Source organism: Mixophyes fleayi, chromosome 1, assembly GCF_038048845.1.
Source record: "Mixophyes fleayi isolate aMixFle1 chromosome 1, aMixFle1.hap1, whole genome shotgun sequence".
Taxonomy (NCBI): Eukaryota; Metazoa; Chordata; class Amphibia; order Anura; family Limnodynastidae; genus Mixophyes; species Mixophyes fleayi.
Genome location: NC_134402.1, coordinates 221,432,591 through 221,448,578, shown reverse-complemented (window position 1 = coordinate 221,448,578; position 15,988 = coordinate 221,432,591). Strand labels below are relative to the sequence as shown.

Here is a 15,988-nt window from a genome sequence, read left to right as displayed (position 1 = left end):
GGACTATTCACAGCCTTTTCATTTGCATGAGATCCCATCAGGATGGGGTCAAAGATGTGGACGAAGTTTCAGATGTCTATTGTGGAGTGGGGATGTAATCATTTATTTTTAACAGAGCTGCAGTGCGACTTTAGGGCATTATACCTCCATGTTCTTATGTGACTATTTCAATATTTGTGTCAAGGGTCCTTTGAGCAAGAAACTACAAATAACCTTTATTCTGAAACATGTACCTATATATTTATTTTACTAGAAAACCAAAACACATTTCCAGGTATAAGCTGTCCTGTAAAATGTTAGACATTACATTTTATTGTAATATTAACGCAATGTATGCCGCAGTCCTTTACAGGGTTTATAAATTCACTTGCAGACTGATGCTTGCAAACAAAGTATAGTATTATATTTTGGCAAGTGTTTTTCATTGAAATTTTGAAGAAAATCACCAATTTAGTTTTAACAAAGCAAAAAAAGTAGCGAAGTATAAAGGGGTTGTAACTATTTATCTAAACAAGCTATAATTAAGTTTGTTGATTTGGTGCCATTAAATTACAGGATCAGCCCTATTGACCTCTAGACGCTAAAAGATGCCCAATAAAAAGCGATTTGGACAGCCAGCTAATCTGTTTTTGACATAATTGGCCACAAATTGGAGCTATTTTTGACTGGACTTTCCACACCTGACACTGTATGAGTTTTTCGCCCAGCTTCCTTGATGCATGACTGCTGGGATCAAGCAATGAGGGGATATGAGAAGACATGCCACCCTTCTTCACTGAAGATTTGTTAACACCCAACTTCCATATCCCCCCCCCCCCCCAATCTTTTACAATTTAAAAGGAGAACCCTGTCCATGTTTGCATTACATCTTTTCTCCACCAATGTATTTTGACTGACGTAAATCTTACTATTATTAGTACCATACCATCATCATACACTGGGAGTAATCTCACAAGTGAAATAAAAGAGTAGTATAATGCTTGCCTATGCTTCTAAGACTCATTGCTAGCAACTGATCTCATACAGCAGGACATGAGGGCACAGCAGCATAAAAACCCCTTGTTTTATTAAACTTATCATGAAAGAAAACATACAAAATGAAACAGAGAATATGCTTAATTATCTTGAAATAACCTACAGTTTTTCTCTTTTCTGTGCGGATTTGCAAACATTGCAATATTCATGCTAACAAAGCAAAACATTAAGGGAAAGCAGTGTGGTGGGTTATACCATTTTTGAAAGTGCTTAAACCTATTTTATGTTCTATATAGTGCAACACTAACTTTTTTGTCTATGACATTCTTATGTGGCATACATTATGCATTACAATATATCCATCTGTGGGTGCGTTAGGTGGTGTTGGCTAGTTTTTGCTGTGGGTCCCCTGCCCTGAGACACCATAAAGATCCAAGGCAGCAGGAGGAGATACAGTTTAATGGTTCATCACGCTAATGTCCCTCAACCTCCGTGCTCGAGGACTAAAAATATTCACAACTGTGTAGGACAGTAATCAAACGGTTCATGGGTAATAACCCTTGTCTAAAGAGATAGATGAGGCACCACAGTGGATGTTTAAATGTGGACATTCATTTAACACTGTGACAAGGCAAATGTCCAACTCCTCGATTCTCTATAAACAAATATACAACCTGAAGCACATATTGGACCAGCAGATGACAATTTCCTCCCCCCCCCCCACTACCAGGCAGGTTTATTGTCATGGTAATCCCACCAGATCACAGTATAGAGATTAGCACCTGTGTTTGAGACACATGTTCCACTGTGTGCTTCCTGCTATACAGGGGATGAACTTACAGATAATTACTAGTAATAAATACATGTAGCCACTGCCAGTATACATACAACAAGTAAAATACTGTGCAGAAACCCTGGAGTAAGATTAAAGAAAATTAGTCTTAATTGAAAATTTGTTTCACTGTTTGAGGCATCCTAGAAAGCAAAAGAAATCCATCATTTTTTCTTTTCGGCTTCCAATGAATGGGTCACTGCTCCTTTGACTGCTAGATGGAAACAAAAACAAGAAAGTGTTTACTACTTTGCGTATATATTATTTTTATGTTACACAGCCTTATTGCAAACTTATGTGAGCACCTATAGCACTGGTGGTCACAGTAACTAGGGTTTAGGAAACTCCCTGTATCATCCCACATGGTTTAGTGTATATATTGACATGTAGCAATTCAAATACATTCTCTATGAATAAATAATAAACAAAGTGTTCAGTCTCACAAAATTGTACTATACATATTTCAACAGCATATGACTTCCTACTTCACAACCAAGTGAGATGAGTCATGGAGATCCATCATATACTAAAGAAAGGGGGGGGGGGGGGGGGAAGGAGAAACATTCTGTGTGGTATTACTACAGGTTGGTGAATTATCAACATTTAATAGCCCACACAATGGACACATTGCTCATGTACAACTATTAGAAGAACCAAACAAAAAGTAACAAAATATTATAATGTAATCTGCTTTGTTCTACAATGCACATTTGTGTCATCCAAATACCTTTGGTACACTATGCATTAGATTATTTTAGTATACTCTATTCTAAAGAAAAAAGGAAACGTTTCCAGAGCTCCGTTCTTCCCCAGGAAAAAAAATCACAGGTTTAATTGCCTCCGAGAGCCAGTTAATGTTTCTAGCCAAATACAATAACCGTTACTTTCTTGAATAACTTGTTGTCATTCAGAAACAAAAACTCCTTTACCAGATATGAAAAATGCTTGGTTAAAAGGCGTATAGGAACCCACTGCATTGATTTTGAGATCAGGAGTTTAATGTTATGGCAAGGTAAGTACAGATTTAAAGACTTGGGTGGGAAAAACAAGTATTTTCTTAGGAAGGCTTAGGAACACATGGGTACCCTAGAATGGTGCGATACAAGTTATCAATACAGATTTTCTTTAGCATATACCTAAATAACATACTACTAATAGTTCAAGAACAGTGTGCCCAAGCTGCAAAAAAAATGTGGTAAAAAAGCCTAAGTTTACAAACAAAGTAAAAAGCAATAGTGTAAGTTTAAGCAGACATTGTTTTTGTATAAAACATACAGGTAGTGAAATGTTGTAATACTTACATCTGCAGAAGTTGTGCAAGAGTAAGAGGCAGCAAGATCAATAATTTGCTGATAGAGAAGAGAATGTCTAACTCTTACTGAAATGAGCATTCTCGTTTTACTAGTCAGGGAGTGGCAGAGCAAAGTTACTGTAGACCAATAAAATGTTACTGTAACATTGCAATTCACTATAAGTGTGTACTGCAATATGTTCCAAGTATTGCAAACCGAATGCAATTTAAGCATATGCTTGGATTTCTGGATGAGAGTAGCTACCGAGTGTTTAACAATTCACAGACACACACTAGGTATTACAGGGGTCAGAGATAGAAGACATCTACTGCAGGAAAATGGCCCACTAATCAGTGAATACTAGAAAACAAGGTGTGTCTAGACAACCAGGACCATTACCAAGGACGGTTATCTACTAGATAAGGGAGCTCAGCTTGGAACAGGCCAATTTCATGCGAATACAGATTATATACTTATCAAAAAACTGCAAGATTTACCATGGCTTTTAGTTATAAATGCCATTGTCTCTGTAAGAGGACAGTACTTTGCGGTTAGGCAGAGTAAAGAAAAAAAGTCACATGGTAACAGGTAGAAGTGGTAAATACAAAGCTATTGTATATAGCATATACTGCATTTAACAAGATACTTTATATAGTAAGCTAAGCCAGCAAATACGAATGTGGAACAGTCTTTCAGAAAGACAAAAATTTAGTTTTAAAATCCAAATTAACAGAGCTTATTTTATCACATTGGAAAGGTATCACAGTGGGGTACCCTTTGCTCTACAGTCTATACTCCATTTTTTTTACCTTATACTTTCCGCTCATATACTTTGCCACCTTGACACAGTGATCCTTTTTAAAGCAATCTATCGCTTGCATTTTTATTTCTTATGTCTGGTGCGTAATGTGCCATTGGGGGTAGGGGAAGTTCACAGAGGCCAACCTACAAGAAGTCACCAATAGAAATCAGCAAAAGTAATTTACAAATATTGGACTTCATCTAAAAGTTACAACCTGCTGTTTCTGACGAAGGAACCATGGTAGGCATTTTTATGTGAGAAATGGGGGTGAGACAGTTATTATGGGCTTAACTTCTAACAAAATCAAGCAGTTAGCTTTGCAAAGTGTATTTACCCTTTAAATACTGCAGTCTTTGTGTGGACTATATGCAGGCCTCTCTAAACTTAACCCAGCCAGAAACGTGTCAATAGTTTCACAAGTATGTACTAAATATTCTGGTGCAAGTATATTGATCTGTAGTTTCAAGGTATATTATCACACTGGAAGAGGTAAACTTGGGTTAAAACCTTAAATATATAATGAAATTGACAGGACCAAACTGAGCTCTCACTGCGACATAATTTTAGGTACATACAGAAGTGCTGGGAAGGGCCTGCTGCCCTCCCTCACGTGCCAGGAGAGATTTGCCAACGGTTAGAGTCTGCAGTACTGTGGCATCAGGGAGAAAAAATAATTATGAAGGAGAGATTGATTAAAAAGACAAAAGCATTTTGGTATATATGTGTGTTTTGGAAGGAACCTCTGGCAACATGAAACGAATAACATACCATGTCTGGCAACATTTTCTGCTTGGTTCAAAGCCTGACCTCCAAGATCATTCACTACACGGTCAACAGTCAGATGGTGCTTAAGAAAGAACGGTCGGATGAAGCGGCTGTAAATAATATGGGAGCCATTCCATGAAAAAGGAGCCATACACCAGAGCAGGAAAGCACACTGCAAGGAAGTAAGGAAATGTAGAGGTACCAATATAAGTAAATTTGATAGGGGGAACAAATCACTACTGGAAAAGGAGATAAAGAAAGGATAAGCAAGGGCACCGTGGAACTAGCTTTTATCACATGCAAAATGGTATGTGACAAGAATAAGTATGCAGAACACAACCCTCACATATGTAATGGCAATAGGGAATTACAAGTTTATTCACACCAAAATGTTTGCTACAGGCAAACTGCTTGTGAACAGTCCAAGAACTGTTCCCAACTGAATGTGGCTGAAAGGGAGGGATAAAAAAAACAACACTTATTTAGACAGGCCTCCCATGTAGCCCTTCAGTTAGGGTCTAATCTATTGCCCCTGACAGCATGCAAAGGGGAATAGCTACGCATGTAGATAGGTTGTGCCTCCTGTCCAATCAGCTATATAAAGTATATACCGGCAGAGCTGGAAGTATGAACCTGCTTCTCTTCTTTAGCCTCGGCTATACTGGAAGCAGATAACAGGTAAATGTCCCAAAAGCGAGAGGGGATCTGAGAGCCGCATCTCAGATGGTTCACAAGCACTTTGCCCATGGAAATGGCCTGTCAAATACCTGGGGGTATATTTACTAAACTGCGGGTTTGAAAAAGTGGAGATGTTGCCTATAGCAACAAATTAGATTCTAGCTATCATTTTGTAGAATGCACTAAATAAATGACAGCTAGAATCTGATTGGTTGCTATAGGCAACATCTCCACTTTTTCAAACCCGCAGTTTAGTAAATCTAGCCCTTGGAGGGAAGGGGCACTAAGATTTATTCTGCATTTATCATCTCACCTTTCCCAAATAGTAAAAAGGAAACCAGAAGAGAAATATATCAGAGAAAAACTCCACCACGCTGAATACTCCATAAACCACCCAGTATGTCAGCCATATTGTGTCATCTTTTTTATCTGTGCTTTCAATCGCTTTAATCCTGGGGAAGAATAGAGACACAGAGAGCAGATAATATTAGAAATGTTTGAATAGGTTGACTGTTTGAATATATGAATCTTTACTCATTCGTAAGAAAATGTGACCTTTCCTCTCACTGTCGAAATAAAGCTTAATACTTACGATGTGTAGGCAGGATACACAAAGCCAATTAAATTGCAGATCAGTGAAGCCCCATAGCCAAATACCAGGTACAAGCCCAGAGAACATATGGAACCTAGAGAGACAGAATAATGACTAGAATATCATCTACTTTTAATTATAAGGCACCACAAATGTGTCCATCACTGTCTACATAGGGGGTTTGCACAAACTAAATTACAGATACAAAAACAATAAAGTTGCATAACAACCAACATTAAAATTTACAGAACAGCCAACTAAATTACATAAAGAGAGAGGGGCAGCTTGTGTGGGCTTACATTCTAGACAGGAAGGGAACATTAAGCAAGATCAATGTTGCAAATCACTCTTTGGCTAAAGATGTAACTTATTTACAGGTGATGCAATATATCTATGAAAATGTTAGCCAACAGGAAAATTGTTTAATTTAACACTAAATAAGAAGTTTGCAACTGAATGCATTAGAAATAGGACAAAGCTGCAGTTAATACAAGGCTATAATCCGGTGTCTGGCACTGTAAGCACCACAGGTTCACACGATTAGTGTCACCAGACAAACACCTTCCCCTCCCCCCATATATCTTTTATGTGCAATCCTTATCAGTACTGATCACTATCTTTAAGGTTGATACAAGTGTATGACATGTACACAGTACAGGAGACAACCGAGAGTGCTGATCACCATTATAAAGCAGTACTATGCCATCACACAAATGTTGAATAACAGTATAAGTAGTCTTCTAAGCACCGGATAGTTACTTAATGCACCCACTGGGTTGTCAAACCTCGAATATATTTGTATGATTGGCAATTTAAAAGATTTACTACCAACGACTTTTTTTTAATTTTTATACTGGGTACACTGTGTATGGATTATATTGAGGCATTACAAAATACTAACGATCTTAAAGACAGTAGTGGCTCACAACCTGGATATAAGAATCACACTTGTTACAGGGTATATCCCTGCTCGTAGTATTCTGTATGATACAGAATACTACGATCCCATATGATACTATCATCCCGTATAGTACTAGCCAGGAGCTGCTCACCAGTCGCCAAGTAATCCTTCTTGATGCCGCTTGCCCCCTCCACCTTCCCCAGCAACCGGGACACGACATTGTCCCCGTTCAGGTAATTGTGGAACCGCTCCCGGAGAGACGGCATGGCGGCTACACAGTACTAACCCCAGCTCAGAGATCGCCTCTGCTGGACGTGGATGCATAACCCCGGGCTACAACGTCATATGCCCGGCGGCCAATCAAAGAGGAGGGGCGTGTCCTGAGCGTACAGGTGAGGACAGCGTGGGATACAGGTGTACACTATACTTCTGACCTATGTACACTAACCTGTGACCTATAGTAATATTACGCTATATATATATATATTTTTTTTTTTTTTTTTTTTTTCATTATTATTTTTTTTGTATATACGTAATTTATAAAAACATGCAGCTGCATATATAATGCACTGAATTATATCGATATGTAACTAACAGTACAATGTATGGGAGACATGAACAGTAATTATGTAGTATATATAGAAAGTCGTTCAATATAACTACACCTGTACTGTGCGCCCTCCCCCCCTCTATAGCATAACCTCTCAGATAACCCGAACTGACATATCGTTGTAGAACCATGGTCACTTATCGCACCCAGAAACCCTTATGTGCGGCCTGACCTCTGACCCCACCGCTCGCATGGATGGGGAGCTCAGCGTTGCCATAGTGGCGTTGACCGGCAGGAGGTGGTAGCAATGGTGAGGGTAGGAGCGGCCCTTGCCCTGTACCTCAGCCTGCGCCTTGTCCAAGCACTTCGTGTGTACACCAACAGCTGGGCCGTGCAGGTTCACGGTGGCCCCGAGGAAACGGAGAGAGTAGCTAGAAAGTTTGGCTTTATCAGCATGGGACAGGTGATCACTCTGCACCAGTTCGCGCAGCAAAATATATTGCACTAACACATATTGTCGGGTACCATTTAAAAACATATTTTTTACTTTTAAATGTAGTGCATATGTTTGGCAATTATGCTGAACACTGCATTTACTAACTGAACTTAATTTTCAATAACAGTTATCGGCAGGCTGGGCTGGGGGGCAAGGTGACACCTGCCCTCAGGGCCGGTCCCATAGTGGGCTACCTTGGGCTGTGTCACTGGGCCACTTGCTTTTTCCCCATTAAAATAGGCTGCTGACTTGAGTATTGCCCCCCGCTAAAATTTGCCAGCCCTCCCCTGATAACAGTCATTGTTTTTTAAGACTTCTGGAAATTTTCTGTCCTTGACATTGATTGTCCAAGTTTTTTTCCCCACAACATTTTATGTATTGATATAGTTCTTACTATCTGTTTGTAAAAGCTACACTGTTTAAGTTTAGTAGCAAAAGGGACATCTGCATTGCTCTGTTTGAAATTGTTATTTAAAATGTAAACAACAATTTACAAAACAGTGTCTAGCTTTGTATGTTTTTATGTCCTTGCTGTTGTTAATTGCGCATATGTGCGTGAATGTGTGAAACTTCATGCAAGTGTGTCTTGCCATATAAGTGTGTGTCACCTGTATTCTGTTGGGTTTTTAATGTATACAAAGTTGCCAGCATAGTTGCTAACAACAGTTCAGTCATCAGTATTTCTATTATAATAAAATGGCTCTGCTGAAATCAAAAATTGCAATTATGCACCTTAAAAATAAGCTATATCTTGTTATTTCCTTCCCCTATTCCCCTGTTTGCTTTGTACCCCTTTTATTCAAAAATTATTTTCAATAAAAATTTGACACTTATGAAATGTTTGTAATTTTACTTCAGTAATCCATAGCAGCATCAGAGAAAAAGGTCTAAAAACAGTGAAGCAGCAAACTTTGTGAAAACCAATATTTGTGTACTACTCAAAACTTTTGGCCATAACTGTATATACAAGAAGAAACATTCTTTTAAATGAAGGCAAACTTAGATTGAGGTCCAATACAGGGCGGAAATAAACTACCAAAAATGTTATATTTTCGCTATAAGTAATATTTTCATGTAATATCACTACATAATGTTCCATTGGCAGGGGTTAACAAAATTAATACTTAGTAATGAAATCATAAACCAATTACTATCAGTTGGAAATTTGAAGGTGTTAACTTGAATTTTATCAATGTTTCGCTAATTTATGATGGTTTGTTCTTTACAGGTCATGATTGGCAGCAATTTTTACCATTTTCAGAACAGAGGAGTACAAAGAAAATCATTTAGTCCTCATTGGAGCTGGCATGTCAGATTGAAAAAGGAACCTAGGGTAATTTGTGGAAGTGTGCACTGTCATGTTCAATGTAAAAATGAACAGTTTATATAAGATAAAATGCCTGTATATCAGACTTAAGCATCATCTAAGTTACTGTAACACAATCCTATCGGATATGTTTAATGACATCTTTGTTGTTTACCTAACTTACCCTGCGTGCATATTATGTTACATCATGCTGTCTCTTCTAAGACGCAACGCTCCTTTTATCTTGTCTATCAGTAGAATATAAAATGAAGTGTTGGTGTTCTCCCTTGGTGTCTGTATTAAGTAAAAGTAGTCAGTATTTAGGATTGCAAAGCTTACATGTTTTAAATGGCCTAATTTTAATAGTAGGCTACAATACACTATAAAGTAGTGGCCATGGATTTCTCCAAATGCCAACAACATTCTCCAGAACCCTTATATCTTCAACCATAGTCAGAGAAATAATTAGTGTTTTCACAACACTTCCATGATTGCTCCACCAAAAAGTAATTCTGTCAGCCTATTAGAGACAGGAAGTAGAACAGTCAAAATCTACCCCACTCCTTTAATACCTGTGAGAATACCACCTTTAGCTGGGATGGCAGTTGCCCTCTGTGAGATTCAACTCACTCGGGTAGACCAGATTATATCCAAAATAAGGCTTTATTACGACAGCACAACACCACAAGATGTTCACAAGATATAGGGCAATGATTGCATGTATCCTCCAGCAGCCTCTTGTAATAATCTCAGTCTCTTTCAGAGTCTTATCCTCCCGCAATATTACCAACACCTTTTAGCTAGATAGTTACTATGTCGCCCAGCTTGGGTTACTGGCTCACACAGACCCTGTCTTGGTAGGGTTTCCTCCAGTGGCAGTACAATGCCTCCCCAGAGTTGTTTTTGCTGTTTTGCTGATGTCTTGTACACAGGGCTGCCAAGAGAAATTCAGGGCCCCCGGCACAACAAATTCATGGGGCCCCCCTTATAGTCGAGCATGCTAAAAAAAATTGTGCCGTCTTACAGCGGTGCAAATTTTTCCGGGGGTGTGGTCATGCATCTGGGGGCGTGGCAAATGCGCCATTGGGGCGTGGCTAACACATCAAAATCACTAGGCTCTCAATTCGCCAGAGCATCACATATGTCCAAGCACTCCTGACTTTCAGGACATCTAGCACCACAGTGTAGTATACAAAGAATGAAGTGTGTACACAAAGAGTTCAGTCTTGGCCTGCGCATTTTATTGGGCACAACACTCACCAAAAATTGCCATTGTCCCTACTAGAATCACAACATTTCACATACTGTCCTGCTCTCTCCTACCTGTTCTTCTCATTTTCACCACCTGTGGCTGCATGTTTCTTTAGTTGCGGCTTGTCTGGATCCTGGAATGCTGGGGGCCCTATCTGGAAAAAAATGGCTACATTTACATAATTCCAAACAACCCTGGTGTTAAATCAATGCCACCCACGATTAATAATTAGGCCTTCCTCCAGCTCCAATATTACAATAATGTGCCCCTTCATCATCGCCATGCCTTATGATCACACTGTGCCCTCCATGCTGCTTTTGCCCCCTTTACCTGGCTCCCCTTCATCACACTATACTATGCTGCTCCCCCCCCCTTTTTCAATCCCACTGTGCCATGCCTCCCCCCAGTTTTTAACCCCACTGTGCCATGCTGCCCCCCTGTTTTTTAACCCCACTGTGACATGCAGCCCCATTTTTTAACCCCACTGTGCCATGCTGCCCCCCTGTTTTTTAACCCCACTGTGACATGCCCCCCCCATTTTTTAACCCCACTGTGTCATGCCGCCCCCCATTTTTTTATCCCACTGTGCCATGCTGCCCCGTTTTTTAACCCCACGCTGCCATGCCTCCCCCCCTTTTAACCCCACTGTGCCATGCTGACCCCTGTTTTTTAACCCCACTGTGCCATGCTGCCCCTCTGTTTTTTAACCCCTCTGCGCCATGCTGCCCCCCTCTTTTTTTAACCCTTCTGTACCATGCTGACACCTGTTTTTTAACCCCACTGTGCCATGCTGCCCCCCTGTTTTTTAACCCCACTGTGCCATGCTGCCCCCCTGTTTTTTAACCCCTATGTGGCCCCCCCTTGTTTCTTAACCCCTCTGTGTCATGCTGGCCCCCCCTGTTTTTTAACCCCTCTGTGCCACCCTCCCTTGTTTTTTAACCCCTCTGTGTCATGCTGGCCCCCCCTGTTTTTTAACCCCTCTGTGCCACCCCCCCCTTGTTTTTTAACCCCTCTGTGTCATGTTGCCCCCCCTTGTTTTTTAACCCCTCTGTGCCCCCCCCATTTTTTAACCCCTCTGTGCCCCCCCCCCTGTTTTCCTTCCTTCACTTACCTTTTCTTCTCTCTTGGTCTTCTCTGCTCCTCTGTGCTCCGTTGCTCCAGACTGATTCAATGGTGGGAGTGACATGATGACGTTACACCCGGCATTTAGACAGTCTGAATGGAGAACAGAGCAGCAGAGAGAAGGGACGTCGGCGCCGTGATCACGAGAGTATGGTTTGTTTTTTTAACCACCCTTCTCCCCCCACCAACGACCAAGACCCCCTCCCGCCGCATAGAAAAAAAAGCAAAAAATTTAGTTTTGAAGGAAAAAATAAATTGTCAGCGCAAGGGCCCGGGCCGGACCCCCTGACATGCCCAGGTAAATAGTACCCGCTACCCCCCCCCCCCCCGGCGGCCCTGCTTGTACACCAGGATCCTCCAAGCTAGAATAGCTCTCTTGGCTTTCTGCTCTCTCTCTATATTCTTGGCTGTATACACAGGGAGTAGAGTCAAATATATCTATTCTCCTCCTTACAGCAGGGGTCTATCAGTGGATACTTTAACTGTTAGACATCCAGTCTCCTTGATTATACAGTGGAATGGCTTGACTCAGTTAGCTATTTGACTGGATACACTAAATAAAGGGTTACAATAGAACATCAAGGAATGACACTTCACTCTTGCATGAAAGACATTTGACACATTGTATCTGCAAAATTACACAATCTGAGTCTGTGATGCATTTTAATGCAGTGACATTTATATTGATACATATTAATACATTTTACCAATGCTATTTCAGCCAGTATATTACTGTGCAGGCACATTGCATATCATCTAGAAGTTCTAACCTAATTACCTCTTAGATTACCTGTTGACCTAGCTAATTAACATGGGCTGTCAACTAGCTATGTCAAATTGCTCAGACATTGTTCTGATTACAGACTAGATTTAAACCACACCTCATAACAATGGGCAATTGGAGACAAATGGTAATTACCTTAGCTAACACAAGCAAAATTGCTTCTGCTGTTCTGTTATTTTCACACAATATGGCAATATTCTTTCTATTTCTAATATCTACAATATTGCAGGGGCAAAATGTACCTAATAACATGAAATAATAATACACTGATGCTCTGATGTATATACTTAGATTGGGCCAAGGATTAAAAAGTACATTAAACTGTGAGAAACGGGTGATGAGTAAAAAGTTCTCAGTCCAGTAGCACCCTGTTTCGTTACAATGCCTTAGAGCAGGGCTTCCCAAACCATGCGCCACAGCTCCCTGGGGTGCTGCGGCGATCTCACAGGGGTGCTGCTGCCAGGGCCGGTGGCAAGCTGGGTAAACAAGGCGGGGATTACTTGGTAATTATTTTGGCTTAGGGGTGCCTTGAAAAAATTAGGGAGACCATAAGGGTGCCTCATACTGTGAAAGTTTGGGATCCACTGCCCTAGAGTAATTATATTGTTGCACAGTGATAAAAGGTAATCTTCCTTTTTGCTTTGGGGCAGGTCTGGCCAATCTGTGGCTCTCTAGGTGGTGTTAAATCTACAAGCCCCAGCATGTTCTGCCAGGAGATAGCCAGCAGATAGCTGGCAGGGCATGCCGGAACTTGTATGTTCACAACACCTGGAGAGCCACAGATTGGCCAGGCCTGTTTTTGGTAATCCAGATGGTTTAACCTCAGTCTCCACCCCTGAAGTTTACTTGTCGGTGAGATGCACACTAAGGCGAGAGGTGTTCGCTACTTGGAGTCCAGTTCACAGTGGTTTCATGCTCCTGGCATAAGACTCACTGAATGCAAGTTACTGTTTCTTTGGCTTACTTGCAATTCTAAATGATTATAGAATTTCTAGCGTTACTTGTGTTGTGATCTCAAGTAGTAGATGTGATCACATCTCAAGATCACTGTGATCTTGAGATCACATTGAGAAAGTACTTAAACAGAATCACGCTATGTTGTATTATTTGTTTTTTGTCCATACACGGCACATATTGGTCACTCAGCAATAATTAGAACACCATCAGTGCTGATTGAAGAAGATCCTGAGGGCTTTGTTCGTTGCATATAAGTATTTAATTATGCAATCTTATGGGTTGTCTATGTTCACAACACAAGTAGCACTAGAAATTCTATAATTCTTTTCATCATCATTGTTTTGGGAAAGTGTGTATTATTTTATGAAAAGTACAGCAGCCAGTTGATAGGAGCGCAGTCATAGTTTAAATTTTCACTATTCCTTTCACAATTCTAAATGATTATTTACTGAAAAAGAGAAAGAGTTGAAAACAGGAGCACTCTAATCTACAATACTGTCCTCATATTATGAATAATGATAATGTCTAGCTAAGTTGAAGGAGCACCCCCCCACATTGATATACTAACATAAATATATAGAAATAAGGGTTTAGCAATTGCATCGAGTCTGCTGGGGCCAGAATTCGTCATTGTGTGAACCTTCTCTGGTGTTTAGATGCTAGTGGTAATAGTTAAAATATTTAGGCAAGGCTGGTGCATAGAAAACACCTTGATTTCTAGAAGCCCGTGGTCTGTAGTTATCCCAACAAAGCAATTTCAGCAAAAAGACAAAAGGGAGATTTTTTTTGGTTGAATTTTGCTGGGAACTTTTAAAAAAGTATTTTAACCAGTGTGCATTTCACCAAATGAGTGTCATAGAATACCCTTAAGGTTGCCAACTGTTCTTTCAGTACTAGACCATAAATAACACAGTTATAATTATCGCAGATCCAAGCAGATATGGTCAAGGAGCAGTTCTGGAGAGGATGGTGTTACAAGGAGAATGGGAGGAGAGTCAGAATATTATTCTTCCAACCACAGATAGCTACTTGCAGTCTGAAAATATTTACAGGCTTCACAGGATCATATTCCATCTAGGAATGTTTGGATCCTATATGGCAGTGACATCATTGTAGCTTCAGCTAGCCAGTTGCAAGTTTTCTATAGCTGTCGGCAGTTCACCTGAGAGGGAATTTAAGTCAAGACATATTCTTGGAGATTATGGGTAATGCTGGAGAAAAACTTGTTAGCCACAAGGAAAGAGACACATTCTTTTTCATAAATGTCAGAGATGTTTCAGAGGGCCAGGAATAGAGGTGTTCTATCTTTCATGCCTTCCCTCCTATATTATTTGTTCCAAGAGTTCAAAATGTAAGGGAAGTCAAGACAAGAAATACAAATATCACTCCCGCTGAACAGCGCATGATTTGATGCAGTCTTCTATTGCAGTCTTGATTTTGAATGGTGCCTTTTGAAGAGTAAAAGGCTTTAGTATAAGATCATTTCTTCATTCCTCCCAATAGTTGTATGAAACTTTCATAGGTCCAGATGGATCAAACAAGCCATTTATTTCTGATATAAAAGAGTTGACAAATTACTTTTAAAGAATCTTAAAGTTCATTGCACCAAAGCGGTATCTGGGCTCGCTCAGGCAAGAACCCAGGTCGAGGCTGCAGTATGAAAGGGGTATTCAGATCTGCAGTGCTGCAACCTGGGCCAAATTCCATACCGTCTAGTATTTGGAGATAAAGTCCATCATGGTGTGCTATCAAAAGTGGTGTAGCAGAACATTGCAATTACTCTTGCTGATAATTTTGTTTCCATGAATTGTTCGTGGCAGCACCCATATTTATCCTTCCTTTAATAATTTGTCTCTGTCGATTATATGATTATATCCACATAGACATCTGCTCAAAAATATAAAGTTGTTAAAACTTGTGAAGGCAATGAGGAATTACAAGGTGGTGCCAAGGAATGTCATCTCACCAAGGAAAGGGTTGTTGATCTAATGGAATGTCATCTCTGTTCAGCTGCTGTAGAGTTCAACTATATCAACTGTCATTGTTGTCATTTGTGCTCCTCCCTTCGACCTCCTTGAAGGTACCAACTGCCGCCACAACTTCTGCGAGTATGGGGAATAAGTGTCCTGGCTTTGTGTCCACTAGCAAGACAAATACAGCTCATAAAGCTACTCCAATGTGGCAGATAACCACAGGAGTGCTCGTGTAGCACAAATGTGAAAGCCTTCTTCAGAACCAGAAGAGAAATTAAGTTCAGTTAATATAAATGGTGAAGGACAGTCATGGTTGTCATCAGTTGACTGTCTTAAGACTTCTGCAATGACTAATTCATCTTTTACGTCTTCACTTTCTGTCTCTCCTAATTCCAACCTTATCACACCATTGGTAACTGTACTGAAATTTCAGTCGACCAAGGCTACTTCCGTATTGGTGGTTGATAAGGCTTTTGCCTTACTGTAGCCTAACACACTTTCCCCACCATCAGCTACAAATGTCATTCCACTACCTCATGTATCAATTATTTTCCACATCTTTTAGATTGTAAGATCGTATTATGTTGCATGTTATGTATTTGTACAGATTGACCCTCATTTTCTCCACCTTTTCCACCCAATCTAGCTGTTGCACTCCTTCAGTGACTCAAAGCTACTCTATTCTCAGATGAATCCTGATATCCACTCCCA

The 15,988-nt window shown here is 40.3% G+C and overlaps 2 protein-coding genes across 9 annotated transcripts in view; one reads left to right on the top strand and one right to left on the bottom strand.

Annotated features, from left to right (window-relative positions):
- Nucleotides 1-214: 214 nt before the first annotated feature.
- On the bottom strand, nt 215-7,172 carry REEP6 (receptor accessory protein 6). Of its 4 annotated transcripts, none has more exons than XM_075205543.1 (6): nt 6,989-7,172; nt 5,937-6,030; nt 5,658-5,796; nt 4,670-4,838; nt 4,477-4,550; nt 215-2,018 (listed from the first exon to the last, which is right to left on the bottom strand). In XM_075205543.1, exons 1-6 carry the CDS (start codon nt 7,101-7,103, stop codon nt 2,004-2,006), a joined length of 606 nt encoding a protein of 201 aa, XP_075061644.1. In that variant the 5' UTR covers nt 7,104-7,172; the 3' UTR covers nt 215-2,003. The 4 variants fall into 4 exon arrangements, with proteins under 4 accessions (XP_075061644.1, XP_075061637.1, XP_075061655.1 ...); XM_075205536.1 differs by having other exon boundaries at nt 215-2,021; nt 6,989-7,171; XM_075205554.1 differs by lacking the exon at nt 4,477-4,550.
- A 412-nt stretch (nt 7,173-7,584) lies between these two features.
- PCSK4 (proprotein convertase subtilisin/kexin type 4) overlaps nt 7,585-15,988 on the top strand; it is a 73,769-nt gene continuing 65,365 nt past the window's right edge. For all 5 annotated transcript variants that reach the window (XM_075205517.1, XM_075205512.1, XM_075205527.1 and 2 more), the window contains exons 1-2: nt 7,585-7,850; nt 9,112-9,216. In XM_075205517.1, the coding sequence (XP_075061618.1) occupies nt 7,695-7,850; nt 9,112-9,216 (261 nt within the window). In that variant the 5' untranslated portion in view covers nt 7,585-7,694. The remainder of the gene's footprint in view (nt 7,851-9,111; nt 9,217-15,988) is intronic.